At 40.5% G+C, this 27,475-nt stretch overlaps 1 protein-coding gene across 8 annotated transcripts in view; it reads right to left on the bottom strand.

Moving 5' to 3' along the window:
• Positions 1-27,475, bottom strand: part of tns1b (tensin 1b) — a 229,245-nt gene that overhangs the window by 172,746 nt on the left and 29,024 nt on the right. The window contains exon 1 of one of the 8 annotated variants that reach the window (XM_049594654.1): positions 10,954-11,270. The exons of the other annotated variants lie outside the window; for them this stretch is intronic. Coding sequence (XP_049450611.1) covers positions 10,954-11,034 — 81 coding nt within the window. The 5' untranslated portion in view covers positions 11,035-11,270. Of the gene's footprint in view, positions 1-10,953; positions 11,271-27,475 lie in introns of those variants that run through there. 8 annotated transcript variants of the gene reach the window in all.

Genomic DNA, 27,475 nt, shown 5'->3' with positions numbered 1-27,475 from the left:
CAGATAAAACCTATGTAGCACAGTGTTGGCTCTAATTCTCTTAATTAGCAACTTGAAATTACCTGTAGGTGTGAATGTGAGTGTAAATGGTTGTCTGTCTCTATGTGTCAGCCCCATGAATGACTGGCAACATGGCCAGGGCTGTACTTTACTCTTGCCCAATGTCAGCTGGGATTGACTCCAGTTTTGTTTTCACATTTTCGTTTTTAGCCATGTTAGTGGCAGGGCTCTATAATGGCAATGTCAACTGTATAGTGGATTCTTTGCTTTGAAATTTGGTACAAACATTCTGACATTCATGGTCCCCACAGGTGAACTGTAATACTTTAAGTGGACCCTTGAGTCTTTCTATAGCACCATCATCACATTAAAGTTTGTCCAACACTTTAACATTTAAAATTTCCATCAGCCTCAGCTGTAGGCCAACATTGCCCATCTATCCATACATCCATTTTTATCTGCTTATTCAGGGTCGAGTTGTGGGGGCAGCAAGCTGAGCCAGGTACTCCAGACGTCCCTCTCCCCAGCAATGCTTTGCAGCTCCTCCTGGGGGATACTGAGGCGTTCCCAGGCAAGAGATAAGATATATATATAGGGGCATCCGTAGCGTAGTGGATAGTGCCGGTGCCCTATAAACAGAGGCATTGCCTCGTTGCAGCGGTCGCAGGCCAGACTTGAACCTGCGACCACTGCAACGAGGCAATGCCTCTGTTCATGGGGCACCGGCACTACCGCAGGCTCAAGTCTGGCCTGCGACCTTTTGCTGCGTGTCAGTCCCCACTCTCTCTCTGTCTCCCCATTTCACACACTGTCCTATCAATTAAAGGCAAAAAGCCCAGAAAAATAAATTTTTTTTTTTAAAAAAAAAAAGGGAGATAAGATATATAATCCCTCCAGTGTGTTCTGGGTCTGCCCAATGGCCTGCTACCAGTTGCACATGCCCAGGGGTTATTCCCATCAACTGGAACTGGCCCCTTTCGACACAAAGGAGCAGCAGCTCTACTCCTAGCTCCCTCTGGACATCTCAGCTCCTCACCCTATCTCTAAGGCTAAACAAAGCCACCCTTCAGTGGAAATTTATTTCGGCTGCTTGCATGCACAATGTCATTCTTTCGGTCTCTTCATAAAGCTCATGACCATAGGTGAGGGCTGGGACATAAATGAAACACAAATCCAAAGCTTTGCCGTCTGACTCAGAACCCTCCTGACCACGATGATCTGGTGAAATGCCCGCATCATTGCTGATGATGCGCCAAACTGCCTGTCCATCTCACAGTCTATTTTACCTTACATGTGAGCAAGACCCCAAGATGTGTGAACTCCTTTGCTTGGGGCAGTAACTCACTCTCAACTCAGAGGGGACAATCCACTCTTTTCTGAAAGAGAATCATGGTCTCAGACTTGGAGGTATTGATTCTCATCCCAACTACTTCACACTCAGCTGCAAACCGCCCCAGTGCATGCTGGAGATGACAGTGTGTTGAAGCCAACAGAACCACATCATCAGCAAAAAAGGAGATGCAATTCTGAGTTCCCTAAACCGAAAACCTTGCTCCTCCCAGCTTTGCCTTGCAATCCTGTCCATGAATATTACAAAGAGGCCTACAGTGTGTCTAGTGCTAATTTGTATTAGGATGCTAACATGGTATCACATCAGATGGTGACAATGGTAAACACCTGCTAAATATCAGCATGCTAATGTTGCAATCGTGACATGCTGGCAGTAGCATTTAGCTCAAAGCACTGCTCTGCCTAACTACAGCCTCATAGAAATGCTAGCATGGCCAAGCACTCTTGCTTAACTTTTTAATACAAAAAATGGTGATTGCAATTACTCCTGTCCATCTGACACGTATTGCAAATAAATATATGGAAAAAAAAGTTTGGATTCTCAATTTCATCTCACCTCTAACTGGTAAGAATGACTAAAGCAGGGAAGCTCAGAGTTTTGATGACTGATTGCCAATTTAGGGACCCAGCATACGATTGTGGGCCACACTGGAAAAGTGCAGTTGCAAGCTGTCCACCAAAATCGCAAACTCTAGCCAACAGTACTAGCTCTGATGACAGGACGTCGTCCCCTTGACATTTGTGAGGTGCAGTTAGTTGCCATGCAACCTGTAGCTTTCAAGACGTTGTCATCCAAATCCTGACAGATGCTTCTTAGGGGGACCCTGTTTGATCCAGAGACCTAATAGATTATTACATGTAAGTACTGAAAGTGAAATGGACTGTGGATGATTAAAATATAAAGCATGCATTTCATGTCATGTTTAGGGGCTGCACAAGCGCAGCAGTGGGCTAATGGCAGCTCCAATAGTTTCCTCAAGAAACAGCTTTTTATTCTACTGACAAAAATATTGGTATGACAAATGGTTTTATGTTATGTTATGTTATGTTATGTTATGTAGCTACACAAGCATTCTGTTAACTTTGTTTATTAGCCTAGAACACATGTCTAAGTTTGGCTTGCACTGCAAATACTTTACCACTTACTTCTCAAGACACTCCCAGATAACCTGCACACACATTCTCAAACATTTACAAGCCAGAAAACTTGTCTTGAATGAAAGTCTGAAAATATTCAATGAAACATGAAAAATGGAATGAAAGCATAAGAATTAGTTAATACTGTAGATTAATACTTATTTATTCATTTTTAAATCATTTAGAATGACTCTGTCTCCTTCCATTTTTAAATCCTGAAGTACTTAAATGAACCCAAGAAAAAAAAAAAAAAGACTGTCCATGTGGTTTTATGAGGTGATTCTATCGGACAAAGCACCTCAGGCATATCAGAAAAAAATAAACAAAATAAAAAAAGTTAGCAAAGTAAATGAAAAAAAAATGGTATAATGCCAAAGCAAACTACATGCGGCTTGTAAAAATTCCAAAGTGCTTTTGTGATTTGTTTTGTTCAAGGATGTATCCAGGTATACAGAGTTAGTCTCTGAATCTCTTTATCTCCACAAAACTGCATGAAACAAAGAAGTCTTATCAAGCCACATTACTCAAAGATAAAGACAAAGTTCCGAATGCATAGAATAAAGGGAGAGGAAATAACATCCATACACTTTCTTTTAATCATGTATAGGGGAATATACTGCCATATTTGACTTTAATCTCTTGATTCGTCCAGCAGTGCTTATAACTGATATGTTCACTTCTTCTTCTTTACTATTGTATGACTCTCTTATTTAGTTTCTTGTCTGTTGTTTTGAATTTGTGTCTCCAAGTAATCTCTGACTATGAATGAAAAAATAAACTTGTTATTATTGTTGTGACAAAATTAGATTGTGATTTCCTGGCCTGGATTTTGATATGTGTTTTGAAATCTTAGGACAAATCTATATTAAGCAACTCATAAAAGTTCTGTTTCATTTGTTTTCAGTTGAAATCTCTAAATGGCTCGAGATAAGCTTTCTGTTTTAAGAAAACTAAGTTCTGAACTTTTCCTCACAGTATTGTGATACAGCAGTCTATAAAAACAAATGATACATGTGGAACAAAGATGGCTGAAAGCCCCACATGAAAGCAAGAAGGATGGCCGTTGCCAATAACATTGATTCGGTGGGATAAAACAGGTTTAATCAAAGACAGCCAAAGTTCATCATAAGAGCAAACTGCCAAGGGAAAACAGCACGTGTTCCATATCGTGCTGGGTTGGCAGACACTGAGGCACTTGGATGAGAGCGATGAAACTAAAACCATAACCTAAAATGTTCTTTGGGAAGGATGGGGATGACATGTTTTGGGATTTTGTTCTTATGATTAGATCTCATCATTTCCTGTAGAGTGCTTCCTTTGGTCTTCCAAACTAGTTTAAGATCTCTGGGCTGTTTCCTAAAATACTTCAAATAAGAAAACTTCAAATAAATCCAACAAATGACTTGTGGCACTCACAAAACAGACCAAGTCACTTTCTTAGTATAAATCAGAAGCATGATCAAACCGAAACCCTCAAACGCAAATCCAAATCCCTCTGGAGAAATGCACAGGCAGCGCAGCAGGACGCTGTCAGCGCCACTTCCATTGAGCATTGTTTGGCCTCACACTTGAATGCATAGGTATCCACGGGAGGTCTCAGATCACATCCAGAGTTAGAGGTTATCATGGCATTAACAAGTTATGGGGGCCCTCTTTAGTGAGGGTCCATGACTGGAGAAATGGTGCCAAGAAAGATCTCGATCTTCTCAAACAATCCAGGCTCTACAGCTGGCACAGTCCAGAAATAAATACTGCTGTAACAGAGAAAGCACCTAGCTCTTATTCTTAATCTGTGCAGAGTGCGTCATCATGATCTCAGACCCCTTATATTTACTCACACAAATGCATACATGCTTACATGCTCGCAGATTTGGCATCAGCTTTAATAAAGTGACAAGTTTCCTGGGTTTGATCAGTAATATGTTGCTGTGGAAAAACAGCATCTTGTTAAAATATCTTTCACGTAAGTTTAACTTGGCTGCTCTGTTCTGCTCTGGCAGTGAAGAAGCACAAGGTTTGAGTTTAGATGTACATGTAAGGAATATTTTGGCTTATGACTGTTGTGCACATGAGATGTGAAGCAAAGCCTTATAAGGTGACTTACAAGGGGTTGACAAAAAAGAGATACTAAACCTTTAAAGCCACGCTACATAACCTTTACTGGACAGCAGCCACTATGACCACAAATGGAAATTAACAACTTGTTATGTTTGCTTCCTGTTTTAATTTTGTAATGAAACACTGTTTTGTTTGTCTGTAGCTTGCTAAAACATATCCCAACAGTGGTACAAGTTGAAGGGAGTCAGACAAATTAGCAAAATGACTGTCTGTAATGTCAGTTACACAGGTTGGATTTCCATCCAAGTTAGGTTTGTTTGGCAGTGTCCAATATGCTAATATGTAACAAATCATTTAACCGATAAACGATACCAATATTGATATATTCACTTTTTTACCCACTAAATTGCAGTGATCACCAAGTTTCTTCTGTAGTGGAATTAACATCATATTATGCATGCATACTCTTATTGTGATGGCCCACAAGCAGATGGAGACATGAAATGAAGTACAATACTTTCCAATATATGTAAGAAATAATTTAGAAAGAGCGTGTTGGCCGATTCCGATATGTCATTTTAAAGCCAATATCAGCTGATACTGATGATGTGCCAATATTATTGTGCATTTCTAATCCAAATGGATTTCAGGAAATGAGCAAAAGAAATGCGAATTTATGCACTTTTCCATTCGCTACTGTTATACGAATAGCAGGAGTTGGTTTGTCAAGCAGTAGGTGGTGCAAATTCTCCAGACAGGTGCCACAGCAGAGAATGAGATGACATAATTAAAAGAGCACCAGTCGAACCTCAAACAGAGGAAAACAATGGCTGTATAATAACAGAGAGCACACTGAACAGTGGAAATAAGAGAATTTTGAACAGCAATTTTTGGAGCTTCCACATTTCTTTTATGCAGAAACTGAATGCTAATAAAAAGAAGTAAATGAAAAAACACCTGCCAAAACATCTATTAAATAAGATTGCTACAAAAAGCTAACATTAGCAACGATACCATGGTATCATCACATCATGAGTTTTGAATTGAGCAAGGGTGTGTTTTTGTGCTTATAAATTCAACTTCTAATTTGTACAAGGAAGGTTGTGTTATTTCTTCTTTTAAAAGTTACACAGTCTCATTTAATGCCGTAATCTACCATAACCTGTAAATGGACCCATTTTCAAAAATATGCCCTTAAAACACATTTTCCAAACATTGTCTGGCCCCTACTGACAAAGAAGACAGCTCATAGCTTGTGTCTCATAGACACAAGTGATAGGATTATCTGGTACAGAAACAAATTTGACAGTGACAATAGTAGGCCAGAAAACAGAAATCAACAGCAAGAGTCGGCAGTCATGACAGCTCAAACTTAATGATGTATTGTAAGATTTGGGAGGAGGGCCGGCAAGTTTTCATATTATACTGTATGACTGCTAATAACTGCTAAATAACAGCAATAACACCGTAAGGGAGCTCTGATGACCACCTGCTCGAGGTGGCACAAATGGTTTTATGTTCCTGCCTAAAATCTAAATTTTGTTTACACCTCCTGGATTAGGATAATGTATGGTTTCTGCAGAGTCTAAGACAATTTCTGTAGTAAACACTAATGATGTTTGTGTTATCAAAATCATTGTATCAATAACAGTATCATCGACTGCATAACAGACTTGCAGGGGACTTGTTTTGTTCCAGTACTGAGGGGGGCCCAGGCCCCACATTGAGCTTCCTGTTAGCTGTCCCATCCTAACTACTACCAGGTCCAAACACCTCCCCACACGCTAGAGTAAAGTCTGCAGTCAGTCCCCACAGATGTTTCACTTCTCTAACAGTGACCTCTGACCTTTCCTCTGAAGGGTCTAACAGGCATTTCCTTGAGTAATGTCACCTGTATAAATTTATTGCCCACAAAGACAAATTTAAATACAGCGCTGAATTCAGGGAGGCTGAAAAAAGTACAGAATATGTTGTAGAACATGTTTTTAACATGTTCATCTCAGGATATAAGGACTTCACATTACATCACAACTAATAAATTATGAGAAAGTCTACCCACAAAATCTACACAAACCAATATAAAATTAATAAAATCAAAATAAATTTAGACTTAATTTAGTAACCATGCATTAGGGGTGTCTGATATTACAGATCAGTTTTTTTGGTTGTTGTTTTATGTTTATTTTTGTCATTTTAAAAGCGATTGAAAAAAACACTTGTGGCACCTTCATGCTGAAGAGCTGCACAGTCCAAAGGTGTTGAACACAACAATAGGTCTGAAGGTGGTGCCAAAGAACAGGGCATTGGGAAAAATCAATAGGGTTCATTCTTTTTAGGACCAGAAATGTGAAATCTGTCCAAATTGTATGATTTCTTGTCTTCCAGAGTTAACACTTTGACCGGAGCTGGCAAGTTAATGAGGAGAAACGAAAAGACTGTTGAAACGGAAAGAGACTATCCCATAGGATCCATCCCTGGCAGAGTTCATGGAAATCTGATCATTAGTTATCAAGAGAGGTTGATATAAACCAAAGTGTTGGTCAAAGGTCACGTTGACCAGAGACGAGTTCTGGACATAAGGTGAAGGGGTCACCAAAATCATCAGCAATCAATTGCTGGGTAGTCAGTGGCAATTGTTCTGTTTTTTAATGCAACAGAAACTAATCAGGATCCATCTAGATCACAGTCTTACTTCAGTGTCATCAGCATCAAAAGGTAAAAATGAAAAAAAAAAAACAGCCCAAAAAATATAGTGCATTAAATTCTGCCTCCTTACTGCTGATCTGGCTAAAATGTGTCCTAATGATGTCATGTCCCACCTCCATTTAAATTAAATCATGGGATGAACATAACATGGGACATAACCAGTAGTAAAAAAGGAAAAGTACCTTTGCTTTTTTGGAGGCCAAGCAGGTTGCAGGCCTTTGGAGACATAAGGAAACATTGCTCTAAATTAGACACAGAGGTTAGAGGGGGCCTGATGTCAGAGATGATACAGAGATGATATTACTAGATGTCAGAACAAAGGAAAATGATGACTGAGGTTCAGTCTTGCTCTTTCTTCAGATATGAGGGTGAAAAAAACTCTGCAAAATATACAATACATCAGACCACTGGCATCAGTGCTTTCCATGAAATGACTATATACCACTTAGATTTATTTCAGCTGCGGTAAAGTAGGAGTTGGGAGAAACTTATTTCAAAAATGAAAATGAGGATAAACTGACTTAAATATGGATATAAGTCAATATTCCAGGATAAGGGAGAGCAAACTGCACAAACTAAAACCCTGCCAAATTTCTGAATCCCAAAACTCCCTCCAGGGAAAACCAGAGGACCATGAGAGGTTTAAGGCCAATGTGCCCAGTGAAGCATGCACAATGCTGGGGGTCTCCTCAGGAACGAAAGGGATGGGTGGGAGGTGTTAAACAAAGCTCAACAACCCTCATAAATCAACTAAGCAAGGGGTTAAACTTCCCTTTTTGTTGTTCAAGATTTTTCAACCACGATCCAAAGAGCAACGCCAAGATGAAACAGCAAACATCCCCAGGATGGCAACAACAGGGTGAGTCCATCAAGACGGAAAACAACTGCATGGCAAATCCATTACAGTGTAAAACATTGGGGCAACGTAAACCCAGATGTTACAATTACAGAAATGTTGCCGTATTTCAAAGGGGCCCCACATGTGGAACATTTTTCAACTCAAATCAGAGGTAATCTCAGGAACTCAGACGGGGGGAGAATCAAACTAGCAACAGACCAAGAAAGAAAACAGAGGGTGGAAAATATAAGTGCAGGGGATGTGAGAAAAGAGCCAAAAATAAATAGGTAAAAATAATGGAAATAAGTCATGTTTAATCAGGAGAATGGACCGAGAACTCAGAACTCATGATACTTTGTTTTCAAAAGCAGAAGATAGGAATCAGAGTGTGTTTGAAACAGCATCAACAGATTTATTGTTTGTCTATTTTTTAGTCAAGACAACAGAAGACCGATGACCTAACATTCCTGAGATGACAACATTTCCCAGAGCGATCCTTTGGACACCAAACTGAATCTAGATGCACTGAGTGTGCGTTAATGGATATTGATCATCCCGAGGAGTTCTTTGAACCCTGACAACTCTGAAGGTTTAGCCATGCATCAATATTTGTGAGGCAGCGATCTGAGGCAGTGTTTCCTGCAACAGCACCTTGTTTGATTAGAGTCACAGCTTCCAACACCTTTACAACACCTTGGCGCACATCCTTTCCATTACACCTGTTTACTATAAAAAGTCACAATAGGCGGATGCATTCATAACATGCCATTCTTGAATGTCAACAGGATTTGCATGCCCTTTAAACTTTCTCTCAGCAACTGAAAGATAGAGGACATTTGATTGGTTTTGCAGCCGTTTCAGAGAAACCTGATAAAACACTCCCTAAAACCCTTTTTTGGCTTTCATTAATTATTCACAGTGTTTGGTGGAGGAGCGGCAGTATTTCGAAGGTCTTCTTTCAAGGCCTCTTGCGCCATCCGTGCTTACTTCGCCCTCCGATCTTGCCGGGAGCATCTTCTGTTCATTTCCTTTGTCCTTCAAGTTGTTCTTGTCATTTCCTATATTTCCCTGAGCATTTTCTCTCTGTTTCTCTGCTGGAAAAATCTCCCTTTATCCAGGACCATCCTGCTCTGAGAGGAGGAAACCCTCCCTATTTGAGGCCAGGCTAAGGAATAGATCTAGTTCATGGAGATGGTCTGTTTCCTGCATCTGTACTTACTCACTCTCACATGCTCATTCTCCCTGTACCCATCTCTCTCTTCTAGTTCTCTGTTGCCTCATAACAGCTTTTGCAGCTGTACTCACTTTCCCAGCTGCCCATGGAGTATGTCTGTATCCATACTACAAAAACCTGATCAGTCTAGACAGAAGTACAACAATATATCATCAGAAAGAAGAACTACCATTTGAGCAGCAAGCAGCTCTTCCTGATCTTAAGTGGTCTTGGAAGATCTTTTGGCAAAAGTTTGTGTTTTGATTGGAAAGAGAAGCACATTCTCAGTGAAGGGTTAGAGGTATTCTCAACTACCTCTAATCCCAATCTGTTGAGATGTGCCCAAATTAAGGCTGTTTTAGGGCCAAACAAAGATCTGCTATTAATGCAGAGGCTCAGATTTAACCCGCCTCCTTAAGTGAGCTCGCTTTGTCATACAGTTCTCTGATGCAGTCAATCAGTGACCCAGAGCTTAGCTGGGGGGCTTTGAGATTCTTTTACGACCCCCCTTTCACCTCGCCTCCCGCTCCTCAAAAGAAAGAACGGTAATTAACTGATGAAGAGCTCTGTAAGATTATCCAGTCTCCTCGCCAAGGACTGCAGCTCTGTCAGTGGTGTGCAGTCATGTCCCAAAGGACCACTGCAGAATGGGGAAGGATGGATCTCAATGGTCTATTCAGCTACTCTCCTCTTTCATCCCCTATTCAGCTGAAAAGGAGGAGAGCAGCATGCTATGTTGTATATTTGAGCCAGGAATGTTCTTTCATATCAGCACAAATTAGGAAAAGCACTCACAGTGTTTTAAGACAAATGTCGAAACCACAGTCACAATGCTTTTAACGTGGCCACGCACACATGAACACAGTTCTTCGCTGACCACATCACAGCTTAGAGGGCACACAAGTGCACAAACAACCCCTTACTGTGAGCGGGAATGCGCGGCAGATTGAATTATACAAGAGAAAGCAAAAATAGCTGTGTGTCCCAACCACCTAGAGCGAGAAAGAGCAGGACACAGGGGGAGTGAGGGAGTGGGAAAGGGTGAGAAAGAGAGGCTGAGGGGAAGAGAGCAGGGGATTCATTTAATTCAACTCAGTGTCAGAGCAGACACGTTTTTACTCTGTACGTGGAGCTGGAGAGAAAATACTAAATATGTTTCTCCAGGGAGAAAACAATACAGAGTTTGTCTCGCGATCGCACACCCTCCCTTTCCCCTTCATAATATCTCTCTCATTCAGATGTGTCACCGTGCCAAGGCCCCCCACAGCCGGGGTCCCAACCCTCAACCCAACCCCCGACAAGCAGACCACCCAATAGAACCCTGGCTTGATTTGATCAGGTTTCTCAAATGATACTTGCCTGAAGTATCCACCCTCATATGAGCCAGCCGCTTCTCTCAAAGTGGTGCAAAATTGTAACAAAAGCATTGTGACTAATTGCATCATCAAGCTGAATCTGTCAGCCACTGAAATCACTCATGCACTACTGGCAAACTTATGATTCTACTATGACATTGATGTTTTTAGATTTGCATGGCCAGGTTGTGCACAGAGCTCTGCAAACAAGTCATAGAAGTGACTTAAGTTCTGTGCTGACAGTTACAAATCAATCATGAGCCAGAGAAGCAATTCCAGTTGAAAAGTTATCTCACCCAGAACATGCAGGACAGACAGACCCAGGTGCGTGCAGGTCCTGCCAGAGCTGCTGGCAGGCTTAGAGAAACAGACGGCATGGTGACGGGCAGAGTGATGCTACTGCTGCTGCTGCTGTTGCTACAGACCAGTGGGCTCAGTGGGCTTCCTTAAGTATAATCCAGCCAGGAGAAGAGTTGCCCTATGCTGCACAGCCATGACCGCTCTGGACGTACACACTCTCTTTCACCTCTGGCTCCTGCTCTCTCCTTCTCCTTCACTGTCTGACTTGCTTTCTCCTTCTAGTGTCTCTCCTCTAAATTGAATCCTGACTGCCTCTCCTCTGTGCTCACTCTGGCTCTCTTCCCCTCTGCCGGGGAAAGTTTCACAAAGCTTTATTTTTTTTTGGAGGGGGGGGGGGGGTGCAGGCTGCCCCCACCGCTCAACGGGAGCAAAGGGGGAGGGGGTGCTCTGCTTATTATCCATCTCTTTTGCCCCTCCTCTCTCTCTCATCCCATGTCTCCCTCCCTCTTTACCCCTCTAAGTCTCACCACTTTTAATTTCATTCATTCCTTGATCCCACCCCCTCCCCGTTCGTGCCCCTCAGCATCCGTCCCACTTCACCTCCCCCTCCCTCCATCTCTCTCTTGCACAGCTTCCCTGTGTATTTCTGTATTGAGCCCATTTTAATATTTTATAAACTCTGTCTCCCCCTGCATTCACCCATGTGAGAAATGTCCACTGGCATTTCTCCTGATAGTGAGAAATGCTTTACTGAATAAGTTTGGACATCAGAAAAGACGCCTGCTATTTAGATTGTCAGCCAATGCTCAAAATGCCTGAAATTTACATACTGCTCAGTTGAGTTTTGACACCCACTTTCCTTAACGTTGCTTGACAGTATTTATATCTAATTTTTTATCAGTCCTTCAGAAATGTCAACACCTGTCCAAATTCCAACAAAAAACAGCTGTAACTTAACATATAAAGTTCCTTAACAAACCATATTAGTTACAGCCACCTGCTTCCACTAACACCTTTTGCACATACACCCAAATCAGTGAAAGTTAGAAGCTGACTATGAGCTCTCATGAATTTTATTTGTCTTTATGTAGAAAAGGGACTTAAATTATGACAGGAGAAATGAGTGCACTCACTAAATTTGTACATTTAAAAATCCATCACTGGAGGGGATTCAAATAAATGACCAGTACATGCAACATAAGGCAGGCATCTTTTCATTTTTTCTCATCATCAACAAATCCTACAACAAGACCAAAATTTATAATGTGTTAAGCAGTCTCTGAAAAGTTTCTGACTTCAAGCTTTTGCTAAAGGCGCAATTATCAAAGCATGGGCCATAATTATACAGTTTCATGTTAAAAAAAAAGGCAAAGTAATATCTAGGGCTTATCCAACTCAGAATTCTGTCAGTCAAATCAGATTTTACTTTTCAATATCAATATTTGACTTTTTTTTTTAATACTTTATTAATCCCTGAAGGGAAATTCATTTTTTTTCACTCTGTTGTCAATTACACACAGGTCCGAACACACACATGCACAAACAGGACCTATACATGCACTAAGTGGAGAGATGTCAGAATGAGGCTGCCCATGACAGGCGCTCCGAGCGGTTGGGGGGTTCGGTGCCTTGCTCAAGGGCACCTCTGCAGTGCCCAGGAGGTGAACTGGAACCTCAAGTTCCCAACCCAAGTCCCTATGGACTGAGCTACTGCCACCCCCAAAGTAGAATCAGTTTACGTTTGTTTTGGTCTGGGGCTTGTATTTGTCAAAAATAAGAAAAATCTAGAACACTACCAGCATTATCATTTCACCATCTGAAACACTCCTTCAACATTCTCAATCTCACTCTCAGCCTCTCACACATTTCCCTTTCCCAAACAAAAAAAGTCCTGGAGGATCTAACTCTGCCACAGTAGCTGTGAGCCCTGCACCCTTCTATTTTCACCCTTTACAGCAGAGAAAGATCACAGAGGGGCTGGGAAGTAAAAGCTGCTTCATTAAGTTCTTGCTGCTCATCAATGACCATGTTAGCCCCATGTGTGAATCTTTATCCCCCTGTGTGGGTACTTCATTTTTCAAACACACACAATACTGCAAACCTCCACAAAATTGTAACTATTACTCAGTGGTGGGCAACATGCACCTGTAAACACTCATGGACCTATAATCTCACACATGATGGAAATTTGGAGGTCCTGGCCCACTACTTCCTGAAAACACAGACACACATAATTTAAACTATCAAATTCACCATATGCATATACACAAACATTTACCAGTAACCACCTATTTCTCTCCCACTCTCACATTCACATCTTTCTCACACATTGTATAAACACACAAACCCACCCACACACACAAACATACAAACTCACACACTCACCCAGTGGCACAGAGGATTAATCCCCTGGTATTTCCTGCAGGCCACCCCTACAGAGACAAATTCTCTAAGGAGACGATGTTAGAGAGAAAACATTTAAACTTAATCCCCCCCAGCCAACACACACACACACACACACACACCAGCATACACAGTCCAACTGAACGATCATCTGAGAAATGAAAGAACTTTGCAGAAACAATGTTTATTTTTCTAGGATTTAAACTAAAAATATATTTTTAGTATTTTTTTTCAATTATATATCATTATGAATATAATGATTATTATTATGCACGACGAATACCAACGTTGCTAGTCTAAATCCAAGCCTGTCTGACCAACAGTCAAAGCCCTAAGCTGAAAAGTGACTTTTAAAGTGCTATGAAATAAAGAAAACCAAGCAAATTTCAGCATATTGACTTAACCTAACAATTGCTGCAGCATTAATTTGCACTTTTTTTGTAATACCCATAACCAGAGATGCTCGTACGTCATTTTTGGCAAGTCCAAGTCAAGTCTCTGGTAGCAAGTTAAGTCTCAAGTCTCTTAGGGTTGTAATGAGCACTCCCAGCTGGCCACCAACATCTTCCGATGTTGATATTTGATGGAATTTAGGTTGTGATGAAGGGTGACAGGACATCTAATGCCAACGTCAATTGATATAGAAAAAAGATGACAAATGACATTGATGAAAATGTAATATCTTCCAAATGTCTAATGCCAACGTTATCTTGGCGTAGAATAACTAGGTACGGCGAGCAAAACCCACCGTCTGCAAAACGTCACAATGTTAACGTCCAAACAATGTGAAATTTTAACATCATTGGAGATTAAATATATCATCAACCGTATTTTCATTCCAACCAAAATTTAACTTGTATCCGACATAAGAGTCCAAGATCGTTCTCACTTCGCCATCCAGTGCCAGCAAGGCTCCATCATCTGTGGCGTGCCATCCAGTCTGCTTTGAACAATGCATACCTATATCTAAGGAATCTGAAGCACGTATTATCATCACTCCAATATCCATTTTCATTCAGTATAGGCATGGGTTAGTTGTCGTATGTGATCATTTGCAATGCAAAATGCAAAAAATATGCCATGAAAGCATTCCTTTAAAGGCAATAACTATTTTGCTCCTAAATAAAGGATTAAGACTTAAGTTACTCCGAGAAACAGGAGAATATTGTTACAACTGTAACCTTTTTTCCAATAACTATTTACATGTCATAATTTGCTGTTAATTTAATATCACTCTAGTCTCTCAAACCCAGTGTAATGGTAACCTAATGAGACTGTTATTGTAACATTACATGGTCAACAAAAAACCTGTAACCTGCCTGTAACCGACATTAATAATTTGCGTGGTCTTTCTCTCAGTTTGACATTAGTCAGCAGATGGTGGCAGCAGAACATGGATGATTAAGTTACCTGACCATTGTTGTTGTCGTAGCAAAGCCTGGACTCTATACGAAGAAGTGTGGCAAGCCAACAAACACTCACTCATCTTTTCAAAATATTCAGCAAACACCAATCTAATCAAGTTAACCTCCCAAAGCTAGTCGCAAGCTAATGGTAGATTGCTGTCCAGATGTGTTCAGGTGCCTGATAGAGTTTAATGTGGTTGATTCAGCATTTTTTATTTTGGTATTACAGAAATTGCATTTATCCATTCTTTTGTTCAGGTCTCATGTGAAGTTATTACAGCCAAAGGTTGTAACAAATGGCACAGCAGTTGCAGGTGAGCTCACTGTGGTCTTGTTGCACTATGTAACAGCCATCTGTGGCCATGCACACCAGATGCTTAAGATAAGGGAGGGAATGCCATTCAATGTTTATGTTAATGCACCAAAAAGTAAAATAAAATAAATAAAAATTGTTTATGAGTCCCAAACCTTGTGTCCAAATCAAGTCTCAAGTCTTTTGAGGACAAGGCTCAAGTCAAGTCTCAAGTCACTGTGTGCAACTTAAGTGTGACTTGCTTCCAAGTTGCAGATTCAAGTCTCTCGTCTTCACCCATAACATCATTATATTGCAATATCACACATTCACAGTTTTCCTGATAATGCAAGACATATTTCCTAGTAATGGACATAACTGTTTGTTTTTAGATTAGCATCAATAATTAATGAATCCAAGGTTTTCATGATAGCAATCATTCAACCATCTTTTGGTCACTCAGCAGAAACAAGGTATACAACAACTTTCCCATAGTAATCGGCTCAAGTCATGTTTTGGCCACCTGGAGAATTTCAGTCCAATATTCACACTCCCATGAGCTCTGTTTTGGTCTCCACCAACTCCTAAACTTTTTCTGCTGTTTGATACAGGTAGCGTATAGGATAGTTTTAGAGCTTTGTCAGTAAAAACAGCTGCTTGCTGCAGAGTTGAAGAGAGAAGTGAGTAAAAAACTCAGTACTAAAATGCTCTGTGTCGGAGATACTGCCATGTTGGATAAAGTTTGTGAGTTCATCATTTCCAGTGACCCCTTGCATGTTACACATAGTCATTTATTCTATTGTTAATATACAACTATTGATAATAGCAGCTTTAAATGTCTTTTAATTTGGTTTAATTAAATTAACTTCCCTCCCACAGTAAAGTGTATACAACAGCTTGAGGCTATTTTGAAACATAAAACAATATCACTGAATGACTGTGCACTTGTGTGTTCTCCAGCAGGGCTTAGTTGTACTTGAATGAAAACTAAACCGTCACAACATTGCACATCATGTTCTACTCTTGTATAAAGTCATCTTCCAGGTCCCTGTCAGCACACTCTAGTGTGACAGTGCAGGATGCGTCATTTTTTTTAATAAACAAAATATCTTCTATATATAACATCAGGATTTATTGCTCAGCCAACAAAAAGGGCATCAAAGGAATGATATCAAGTTCTAGTTAGAGTTGTAAGTTAATTTGTAGATAATATGAAGCATTTAAAAATAAATAATTAAGAGCTGCTTTATATTTGCAAAACATTTTTGCGAGTTTACAAATCTTTTTTGCATTTTTAGATGTTGTTTTATATTAACAGGTTACACACTGACACACAGATTGTCGATCTCTTCACATAATGACACTGAGACAAATCTATCCATAATATTCAAAGACAAAGTGATCCAGGTCTTAGAGTCATTTTGGCACATCACTGGGTACAGACTGTATTACTTCATAAAGACCATGCACATTTCACACAGCAACCTGCAGCCACAGCACCCACTGGTGGTCACATAAAAAAGTGCCTCCTCATTTATAATCAGACACTTGTCCAGAACACAGTTATTAAATATAGAAGGGATTGCAGTGATAACAGAAGGAGGGTGTGTGTGCGTGGGTGAGGAAGGTTGCAATGTAGTAAAGGGAGGATGGGCACATTTCCAAGGCTAATCAGATCACTTGTGCGATTTGTTTTAGTACCTCTTTAACCTTGACCATTTCTGTCTTCTTTTGTAAACCAGAGCCGAGAGCAGACAGCCGAGGCACTTACACAATTAAGAAGATTAACCAGTGACAGGTCACTGTCCTTGAACCAAGTAAAGATGGGTAAACAGCAGCAGCAGAACATAGATCAAAGCTGTGCAGCCTGCTACAATGTATTGCGAAAAAAAAGGTTTCACCAAAAAAAATGAAGCAAGTGAGGACATTTATCAGAAGAGAAGGTAATGGGGTGGCGAGATAAAGTGACAGAAACTAGGATCTGATAAGCAGATAGACAGATAGAGGTAGTAGATAAGCGCAGATAGATAAGGAGAGAGTGAATGTGTAAACAGAGGGGTGTGCCCTCTCATCTTGGCTGACGTCCTAGAACCTGCTAGATGAAGGGGGAGTTCACTTGTTGACAGACAGAGGAAGAACACACTCCAGCAGGCCCCCCCAACACACACAGACACGAACACACCCTTTCCCACCCCCGTGACTCCCATCTGTTGAAAACAATACAGACCCCGGGCCCTCCCTTTGCAGAACACTCACATGTGTGTGCACGTTTTCCTCTGTTCTCTCTGCTGTGTAGCACTGACAGGAAGGACTGGCCAGAACACACTGACCCAGGAACACAACAACAATTCTCCTACAGTACATGGTGTGAAGCCTTTTGGGTTTGTCCAGCTCCCTCTTTGAAGAATTGCCATTAGTAAACATGAACGTGTTCATTATGAAGACCTATTTATTTCAATTTGGAGACATTTTTGGAGCAGGGGGTTCCAGGAGGGTTGCACTACACTTCCCACAGATCACCTGTCAATCAAACCAGCATGGTGACAATATACCACATCTTTTTCCATTAGCAATTTTTCATTCCATGGACCCACTCTTTATGTATCTCTCTAAATTTCAAACTCATTGGTGTGACTGCTTATGCCAACTACTCACTTCTATTTCTGCCAAATAATCTGCTTTTGCAGACTTTTTGTGCTGCATTAAAAAAAACTGCTCAACATCAGGTAAAGTAAACAACTGAGCCTAAATATGAGATATATGAGTAACAGCAAAATGAACAGAAGACTGCATCATTGTGCAGATCTATGTGATCAGATCAATTAATAGTTTAAGCACTTTTTAATGAAAAATCCAAATATTCTCCATTTATAGTAGAGATAAAATTAAAAATGCCTTTGTAACCCCTTAAGATCACATTCCCAGGCATATTGTGCATCTATCCAACAACACATGCCAAAAAATACAATAAAGTACAAAGGCTAGTACCCATCAGTTCCAGCCAACAATATCACAACATCCGCCCATTAATCAATGTGCAACTTTCAGCAGCACAGAGCTAAGATTAGGTTAGCTAGCTAGCAACAGCATGCTACTTCAGTATGTCTTCCTTCCTTCCTCCAAAACAGTGTTAATTTTGTTGACAAAAACTATGACGAAAATTTTTCATCAACAACTTTTTTTCCATGATGAAAATGAGACGATTATAAGCTTCAAATAGATCTTGATCATAAAAGCTAAGATGAAATCTATGTTCCATTTTCGTTGACGAGACAAGACGTGACAAAAATGTTAGTGATGGAATATTGGACATTGAAAACTGAGAACAGCTGTACTTGTAATTATCTTCAAATGCCACATGAGGGACAGGCTGGTAAACTACAGTAAATAGTCGGTGCCAGGATGTTTCACTAGCCACTGAACGGTAGTGGAGCAAGCGGCCACCGGCCGCCGGACTTCACATCTGTTGCTCGCTGCAGGACTCCACACAAATTTGGACTGTCTTGGGAAGGTTTATGGTTTGATGCTGTTTGACATGCAGGTAGGAGGCTCAGTTATCTGTGAGTGTAGCTGTGCTGTAAGTTAACAGTCTGAACTCAGCAGAGTTTTCTCTGACAGCTGAAAGTTTAGTTTTCATCCCCAACTCTGTGAGAGGACAGGAGTTTAAACCTCCAGACTGTCATGTTACAGACTAAGAAAGAATACAGGCTTTAATTGTTATTACACGCCCACTTTTCAATGATCAAACCAAATCCCAGCAAATTTTTAATCATTTTTTGCCTATCCTGTTTCACTCGCAAATACATCACAATTCTGAGGCCAGATGCTCCAAAAAGCCATTTCCTCTGGACTTTAAACCTCTCTGATATGAAAATGTGCTGCTTTTTCTTGTCTTAAGGGGATTTTGGATTGGTGGTGTTGGATGGCACAAAGCATTTGATTACATCACTTTGGGCTCTAAAGAAATACCTTTTTTTTTACAGTTTCCTGATGAAGATCAATCAACTGTTAAAAAAAAAAAAGAAAGAAAAAAACAAATTCATATTTGCTGCATGTCAATGTTGAGTCAGCCTAGGGCCAAAAAAAATGTACACTATTCCCCTTAGCTGGCAATTGTCGGAATAATGTTAAAGTTGATCATTCTCAAAGAAAGTATCTTTGGGTCAACCCTCTTCTACAGGTCACAGCAAAGGGTCACCTATGAAACTGAATCCCTGGACCTGGCAGGGATTCAGCTGCTTAAAAGCACAGTCATCCTTCTCACAGCACAACCACACTAGTAAGTGTCTGCTCTAAGGATTTAGTCACTCACAGCCAACATAGATTGGCCGGAACTGAGGGCAACTGCAGGTAGTGCTTATTCGCCCCTGCTGAACACCACCTCACAGCACAGAGACCATCAAAGTGCCAGCAGAGGAAGATGCACAACCCAAGGAGAGGAAGACGCATGCTAAAGACCCACAATGTATCTGCGGCCAGACAGCCACTGACTGAAAACACTTTCTGCTTTAATTAGCGGTGAGCTGTGTGTGTAGAAGAATACTGTATGTATATCAAGGTGTGTGTCAAACTCTCAGGGTGTGTGTGGTAAAACACTGAGCGGTGGCTGCATTTGCAAGATTAATGGCTCTGTTCGACAGCACAGATCTACTATCGGGAAAAGTCAAACTGGCAATATCCTGCTCTGTGTGTGTGTGTGTGTGTGTGTGTGTGTGTGTGTGTGTGTGTGTGTGTCCTAATGTACTAATTTCTTCAGCCTGTCTCATCCTCTGTGCCTATCACTAGCTGGGCATCACACAAATATTAATTTTATTTCCACTGTCATTTGGCAATCGCAGATGGAAATGTTGGGACATTTGGCAATGGGGTCAAGCAAAAGATCATATTCCAAATATTTTATATCTCCTGTGTCAGAAGCTACAGTCCATTAGGTCAATATTTTTCATTAATGGCACTGTCTATATCACCATAAGTATTTTACAAAGATTAATTGAATTTATTTTGAAATCTGTGCAGAACTTGATGCATTTTTTGCAATGTAGAGTAAAGGCAGCATATTGATGGATGGGAAAACCGATGAATGAACAGAAGTAATTTACAGTATACAAAGAGATTGAATTTAAACACTACTCGGAGTCTACAGCCAAGCTAGCAGCTCTGTGAGGCTGGATTTAGGCACAGCACTGCTTTGAGCTAAATGCTAACGTAAGCATGCTAGCATGCTCATTATGATAACGTTAACATGCCAATGGCAGTTATAATGTTTACCATGTAGGCTAAACTAGGTTAACATTTGCTAACAAGAATAAAATGCGAAGTACAGCTGCTGCAATGGTAACAACTTAAGTATTGTGGGGGATACGGATATCTGTGCCAAATCTGATTGGAATCCATATAATAGTTGTCACAAGATTTCAGTCAAAATCACAAATGTTAATCCCATGGTGACACTATAGAGGACAAGTGAGGGTACCACCATTAGGATTCGTCCCCAGGGAATAATGAATGTCTGTAATAGTTCCTTGCAATTCCTTTAACAGTTGTTGATTTCAGTCTGGCCCAAAGTAGCGGACCAACCGACAGACCAAACCAAACAGTATTGCCATCTGTAGAGCCTCATAGAGCTACATTTGATTTTCTCTGTTACAATCAGTCAAATCTGGCACAGTCACTGAAGCAAAGTTCAACATGCATGTGTTGAACTCACAGTAAATACAAAATAAGGACTGTACCTTGCTTTTGCTTTTCCCGTGTTTCCGAAATGGGAAGATGCAGTAGAAGAAAAATTTTGCCCAACCGAAGACTGTGGCAAGACACCAGCCTAGTCCGCCCATTCTCTCCTGGAAATCTCCTCACGTCCTCAACTGTGTAACAGCTGTCACTCCTTGCTCCTCGTCTCCCCTCTCTCTCTAACCTGTCCTTGAAAACCACTGTCCAGACCCCAGTTCCTAGTTTCAATGACTAAAAGTTCTCCTCAAGTATGGTTGATGAGATCATCCCTAAATGCATCCTTCCCCCTCTTGCCTAGCATCCCTGCAGCATCCCTACATCCTCCATCCTATCCCCTCTTTCTCTGGATGCTGCAGGTTCTTCCATGCAAAGCACAAGGAGGAAAATTATTAGAAGAGGAGAAGACAGAAGTGGGTGGAGGTGGGGTGGGTCGGGCAGAGCCGTCTGTTAAAGGAGGAGGCACTTATAGTGATGGAAAAAGGAGGGGGGCGGAGGCGAGGCTGCAATTTAATGTAGAAAGGGGGATGGCTGAGAGGGAGTCTTGGAGCAGTGAAAGAACAATGACTATAAGATGTGTTGAGTGGAATAACAGTGAATTCCTAGCAATTAAAATGAAGCGGTAAATATAAATTACGATGCAGACTGTATTCAGCTTGTGTTAAGATTACTGCCCATTTTATGTTAAAGGCTCAGAGGAAAAGATTCCCAGAGGGGAGACAGGGGAGTCAATACATGAATGTACACTATATGAAAGAAAAAGAGATGCAGATTAAAACAGTGTAAGTGTGTTGGGGAGGTAAGTGTTCTCAGTGGAGTGTGATACATTTGTAGCTGCCAGGGGGGCCCTAATGAAGATTGGCAGTCACAGACCAATCATAAATGGCCCGTGGAGCCTCTGAGCCTGTATGCAATCTGAGCAGTTAATATAAAGAATGAAGACTGCATCAGCAATTTAAGCCAGTAATTAAACAGCATGTTTACTTTCCTTATTATGTGAAGTGGAGGGCATATGAAATGAATTGCTCTAACAACATGGAAAAACTACTTCAGCACTTAAGAGAACAAGAAAATGCTTTTAAAGGCAAGAGCCACAATCAAAATACCTGACACATCCCTCCCAAAAACGCAAACTGAGACGATGAAATTATCAAGAGTATTATATTACATATATCATATATTTGTCTTTCAGTTCTTTACAGTCGGCTTATCCTAACATGATTATAAAGACTCCGCTTGTTCCAGATCGTGTACTTGCACAGGAAGTTCCCTTCTTTGTTTCCTTTTGGGGAAATGAGAGAAGGAAGCCTCTGACTTTTTGGTGAAAACACTGCAAAATAGGCCCACTGCCCTATTTGGGTGTATTCTAAGCTGCTTCCTGTTTTTGGCGGTCAACCTTTTCCAGATCCACATCCAAAAATTGTATCGAGGTGCTAGAAAAAGAAACATATGTGATATTGTTCAGACTGTTCATCCAAATCATTACAACTACTGCCCCAATGCAGTGATACACAACTATTATACTTAAAGAGCAGAGCCCAGCAGGTGTAATGGAGGAGGGGAAAGATTTGTGCACACAAATTAGCAATTCATGCTCAAGCTAATACGTTGAGTATCATGTGCACATATAGCCTTAAATTAATGCATTGCAAGTTTTTAAGCCATGGAAAATCTCAACAGAATGAGTGACTTGGGTCTAATGTGCTTCTTTTTTTTTCAATGAGACAGATAGATTTGGATTTTAGGGTTCAATAATCTTCAGTGTAAAGGAGCTCACAGCATACCTATGATTTAGAAGTTGACCTACACATGGCTCTCAACATGGAGATGGCTCAACCTATGGCTAGCAGCTAAAGGTGCTAACACAGGGTTCTTATCACTTACTGCAAGTTAGATTAAAGACTTTTAAAGACTTTTTAATGCCACTCTGACTAAAATTTAAGACCAGTTTTACAAGAACCAAAATTAAAGGAAAGAAAACTGAACTGAACTGGCATCAATTACTTAGGGTTTGGAACAATTTTGCCCAAGTGTTTACTGTAACATAAAACCTGAATGTTTTTGTCTCATGGCAGATATGAAGGTATAACAGAACTACCAAAAAAAATTTCCTTGGCAATTTTGTGTACTCTCCCTCTGCATGTGGGGTGCCACTGTCTTGATTCCCATCTTGCCAAGTTTGAAAAACTGTATGCATTGTCTTGGTCGGTTTCAGCCATGCCACAACACTGATTAGGCTCCAATATCTACCTTCAGCGCCTGATATTTTGATTGACCTCCCGCTTATCCGCTGGTAGATAACACCATATATAAGCGTGGAGCTCCAGGCACTGGCAGCCCGGAGGGAGGCAAACAATAACTACCTTTTGTCGGGTCTGCTCCATCAACTAGATGCTTTCTGTGGAGATACTAAAGTACTAAAGTTGTACTTTTGTAGTAAGCTAGTTTGGTTTTTACAGGAGACACGCAGTACAAAGTTTTAATTTTGTTTCAGCTGAATTGATGCCAAACTTTAGACACTCTGTTATTTTCTCGGTCTCCTCTCTTCGCCTCTCATTATTTTCTCTCTCTTCTGCCATCTTGCATTCTTCTGTTCTGAGCATGGATGTAAGATTTTGAGGTGTCTCTTCATGTCAAGTGTCCATAGCATGATCACGTCGTGCCACAGTAATAATCATCTGTGCAAAACACAGTGGGCTGTAAATTAAACAAAGCTTCGATGCCAATAATTTGCTTCGATGATTTCAGTTTCAGCCCTAAACACAACATCAAACAAAAAAGATTCATAAAACCCTACTTCCCATGTCCTCACACTTTTATTACTATTAAAAGATTGATTTATGACATATACTAATTAAGCCGTTATTTTTAGATTATGACTTTTTTAGGATCAGTGGAAACTGCAACAGTGCTGACGGAGCTAATGGTGTTAAGGTAGGTAGCTAGCTTTCTTGCTAACCTGACACAATTAACACAATTTTTTCAAGAATACGAATTTGTATTAGGCTACTAACTCCTGTCTCACAAATGTGGACAGCTAAATTGATAATAGCTTTGTCTGTTTTTTAAACAGACAGCTTGTAAACACTTTGGTGAAGGTGAAGCAAGGTAATCAGGTGTCAATATAGCCTCACCAGACTACTCTCACGTATTTGTGTTAAAGAAGATTACACAATACTGGCAAAGGGACAGAGAAGTTCCAGAGCAGCAGTGAGTACAACATCATGCGCACTTCCTGCCTCTCTGCAGTGCAAACAATGGGCTGGTTTCAAGTCTCAATCTGGCAACGTCAGGTCTGTTGTCTGTTCTAGGAAACCAGACAAGAGGTCAGAGAGTTAAGGGTCATTGTTCCTGAGAGAATAAGTGGGGAAGTGGCCGGTCATGGTTTTAATGGGAGGCTGACAGCGATGTTTTGGTCACAGCTGGTGGTATCAATTCATCAGTTTAATTTGATATAACCCAGCAATAAGATGCAGTGTAACTGAAAGCACAGAAAGAGAACAAAAAAGTTTAACACTGTCTAGGCTACTGTTATCTCTGCCAAGGTGTTATAAATTGTTATTTTAAATACAGGTCTCTGAGAAATATCAAAAATATAGCACTGACCAGAGTAAGTATTCATTATTAGTGCCAGTTAGCCACAGCATCATTGGGCTTATTTTGTGCAGAGTCAGTGCTACACTGCAGCTCACCACAGATGCTGTGATTAAACTGTGCAGAGCTCTCACCTCATTCCATATTTCAGATGTGTTTCAGCTATCAACAGCAGAGTGCTGAGGTTTAGCTGAGCCTCAGTGATATTATGCAGCCGGTTTACACCCAGTGTGCTCATGGCTGCTGTAACACACCATTATTCTCCTCATATAAACTGACATCCAGAGTATATCCAGAGTCTGCTGCAAAGGCAGAACAAATTTAAATTGAAGCAGCCAATAATAACATTTGCATTGGAGTTCCATTTGTTTAAATATTATATTTCATGTTATTGCCCCCAACAAAGTGGCTGTGATTAATGCAGCAATTATCTTCTGCCCCTCCCACTATTGATCCAACAAGGCATCCATTTTTTAGGGTGATTGAGAGCTTGGCAAGTATAAGCACATGGCAGAAAGCCATGGGGAATTAAGTGAAAGCTCATTTCATCTTTGAACATAGAAAGACACTTTACTCTATCTTCAGTTTGCAGATGGAAACAGTTTTGGATAATCAGCAATCATGGGAAATTTAAGTCCAGGTTGGTGACAAAATGGAGTGTGCAATAAGATATCCAGTTTTAAGTAATGATATAATCCCAGCTGTTAACCCAAAGCCTCTTCAGACAGAAGGAGGCACAAAGAGGAACGAAGCCTCCGAGGCACAGGTTCATATCTCAGTGACTGCATGCAAGTGATACCACAGCCCTAATCTAGAACAATGGTGTCTGGTGAGAAATGATAAAGAAAATTCAGAATTTGATGCCATGCAGTGGTAAAATTTGGAAATCTGAATTGTTTTCCCAGAACCATAAAATGTTATAGTGGACCACTGAGACCCCAGAGTTTCAGATTAAGTGCTCTGCACCACTTTGCAAAAGTGGGAAATCTTTCATGGTGTTCCTCTATAAAGTCTGTGGATGACAAGTGAGATACAGAACAATGTGTCACAAAGGGAAAGCAAGAGTGCACACATTGTTCTTGGATGAAATGGAGACATCTCTTAAATGCCTCCAGTCATAAATTACATACAGTAAAATAATTAATATTATTTAGAATTAATCTGATACTGAAATCTGAGGAATTTCCCACATTTTGTTGATGGATGTGGCCTCTATGGAATCGAGAAATCAGAGGTTATTATTGAAAAAAATCTGTGACAGCTTTATCCATTTTGTAGGAGTAGAAATTCCAAAGGGCAGGGGTGAGCTATTTAACCTTTAATTATAATCTACAGAAGCACCCGCCAAACACAAAGTACCCAGAGTGACCATTTCACCTTTCAAGCTGTGATTATCAACTGGCCTCAAACACCAAAGGCCTCTGAGCAGTCATCAGCTGCCTCATAAAAGCCCAGACAGGGCAGAAATGAACAGGACGTAGGCCAAGGTGATGAAAAGGAATGAAGGTCCAGCTCTGTCTTTCTTCACTCAGTAAAAAAAAAAAAAGAAAGAAAGCTGCGGGAACACCTATTAAGTGTACACATAGGCTACAGTACATGTACACCGTATATCCATTATTTCAGTGCTTAAAAACATTTTAACACGCCTTTTTCATGTTAATGTCCCCCTCATGTAGTCATTCAGGAAGTGAATTTAATAAAGGAGCCGATGTAGATTAAATGAAGGTCAAATGAAGCTTAGTTTAATGAGCCTTGTGTTCTGCTCTGTTTTCACATAACAGACAACCAGCTGAGGCTGACCATTGCATAAGAGTCAATGACAGATGTGGTCCCACCTCCAGTCACAGCAGACAGCCCCTTGTAAAACAGTCATCAGTGTGAAAGTTATTGGGTTTTAAAGTAATTAGCTGAACAGACACCTCCAAGAGTGACACTTCCACATCAGAGGACAGGACAAAAGAGAGACGGCGTGAGAGACGTTTGGGCAAATGGAGACTGTCTCTGTCTCTGAGGTCAAAATTAAGTCAACTACATAAGGCAAAGTGTTTATACCATAAAATGCCCTATATTACCTTTATTAGGTTAATATACAAACAAGAACTGTCATGGCATTCAGAGCATTTCATCTCCACTAGCACGACACTACACTGCCCACAGAAAAGGACATATAAAAAAAAACTGTCTCTTAAACAGCTTTAGATTATTCCATTCAAGACTTTAGCCCCTTTTACGCTGCCTCTTCAAGGCAGGAAATTCACGCCATTATGCTGCCTCGCCATTCTGGTATAATTGCAGAACAGGGGGGCTTAGCTGTCTCCCCTTTAAGCCAACATCAGAGGTAGTAACAACTCCAAAATGATGTCTGTATAAAGCAGCTGGCAGGACAGGATCATGGGCAACTTGGGTGTGACATTTGAATGACGTGTTATGTGTGTGACCCAACAGGTCACATTTAAAGCGTAGCTGATAGCAGTTAGAAGCTAACTCAAAGAAGAATAACAGCTGCAAAAAATGTCCAAAATTTGGGAAAACAATGAGATCCTGGAGCTCCTTATGAGATCAGCCACCATATAACAGGGATAGGAAATGACTGTTATTGCCATGTTATTGCTATTGTTATTATTTAAAAGGCGCTGCCGAAGCACATGTTAAACATCACACACTGGAGCAGCATGATGCTGCCATTGTTTGTTTCTATGCAAAAATGCAAAGGCAGCATAATGAAGGGATTCCATAGTGCCCTAAAGCACAAACTCTTTGTAAAAAGGGCTTTGGGTATTTTCACATTATCCTATTACAATGTACATGCTTCTCCTCCAGGTCTGGTTTTCCAACAAAGCTCATGAACACAACACTTTCTAGCCAAATTTTCCAAAGAAAAATAACAACAATGGGCCTCGTGCAAAAACCATGAAGAGATTTATTTTTAAATGGCACATATGAGTGAGAATTGTCTTGTACAGTCTTTACTTGAATTGCCTCCTCCTTTTTCATACAGAAACTACACTTAAGAGTCATAATCCTCTGAATTAATTTTGTAGTTTAAATATAGATAAAATAGATATTAATATAACTGAAAAAAACCTAACGCAAAAT

This window comes from Epinephelus fuscoguttatus, linkage group LG13 (genome assembly GCF_011397635.1).
Source record: "Epinephelus fuscoguttatus linkage group LG13, E.fuscoguttatus.final_Chr_v1".
Lineage (NCBI taxonomy): Eukaryota > Metazoa > Chordata > Actinopteri > Perciformes > Serranidae > Epinephelus > Epinephelus fuscoguttatus.
Note: the sequence above shows the minus strand (reverse complement) of the source record. Positions and strands in the feature narration are given on the sequence as shown.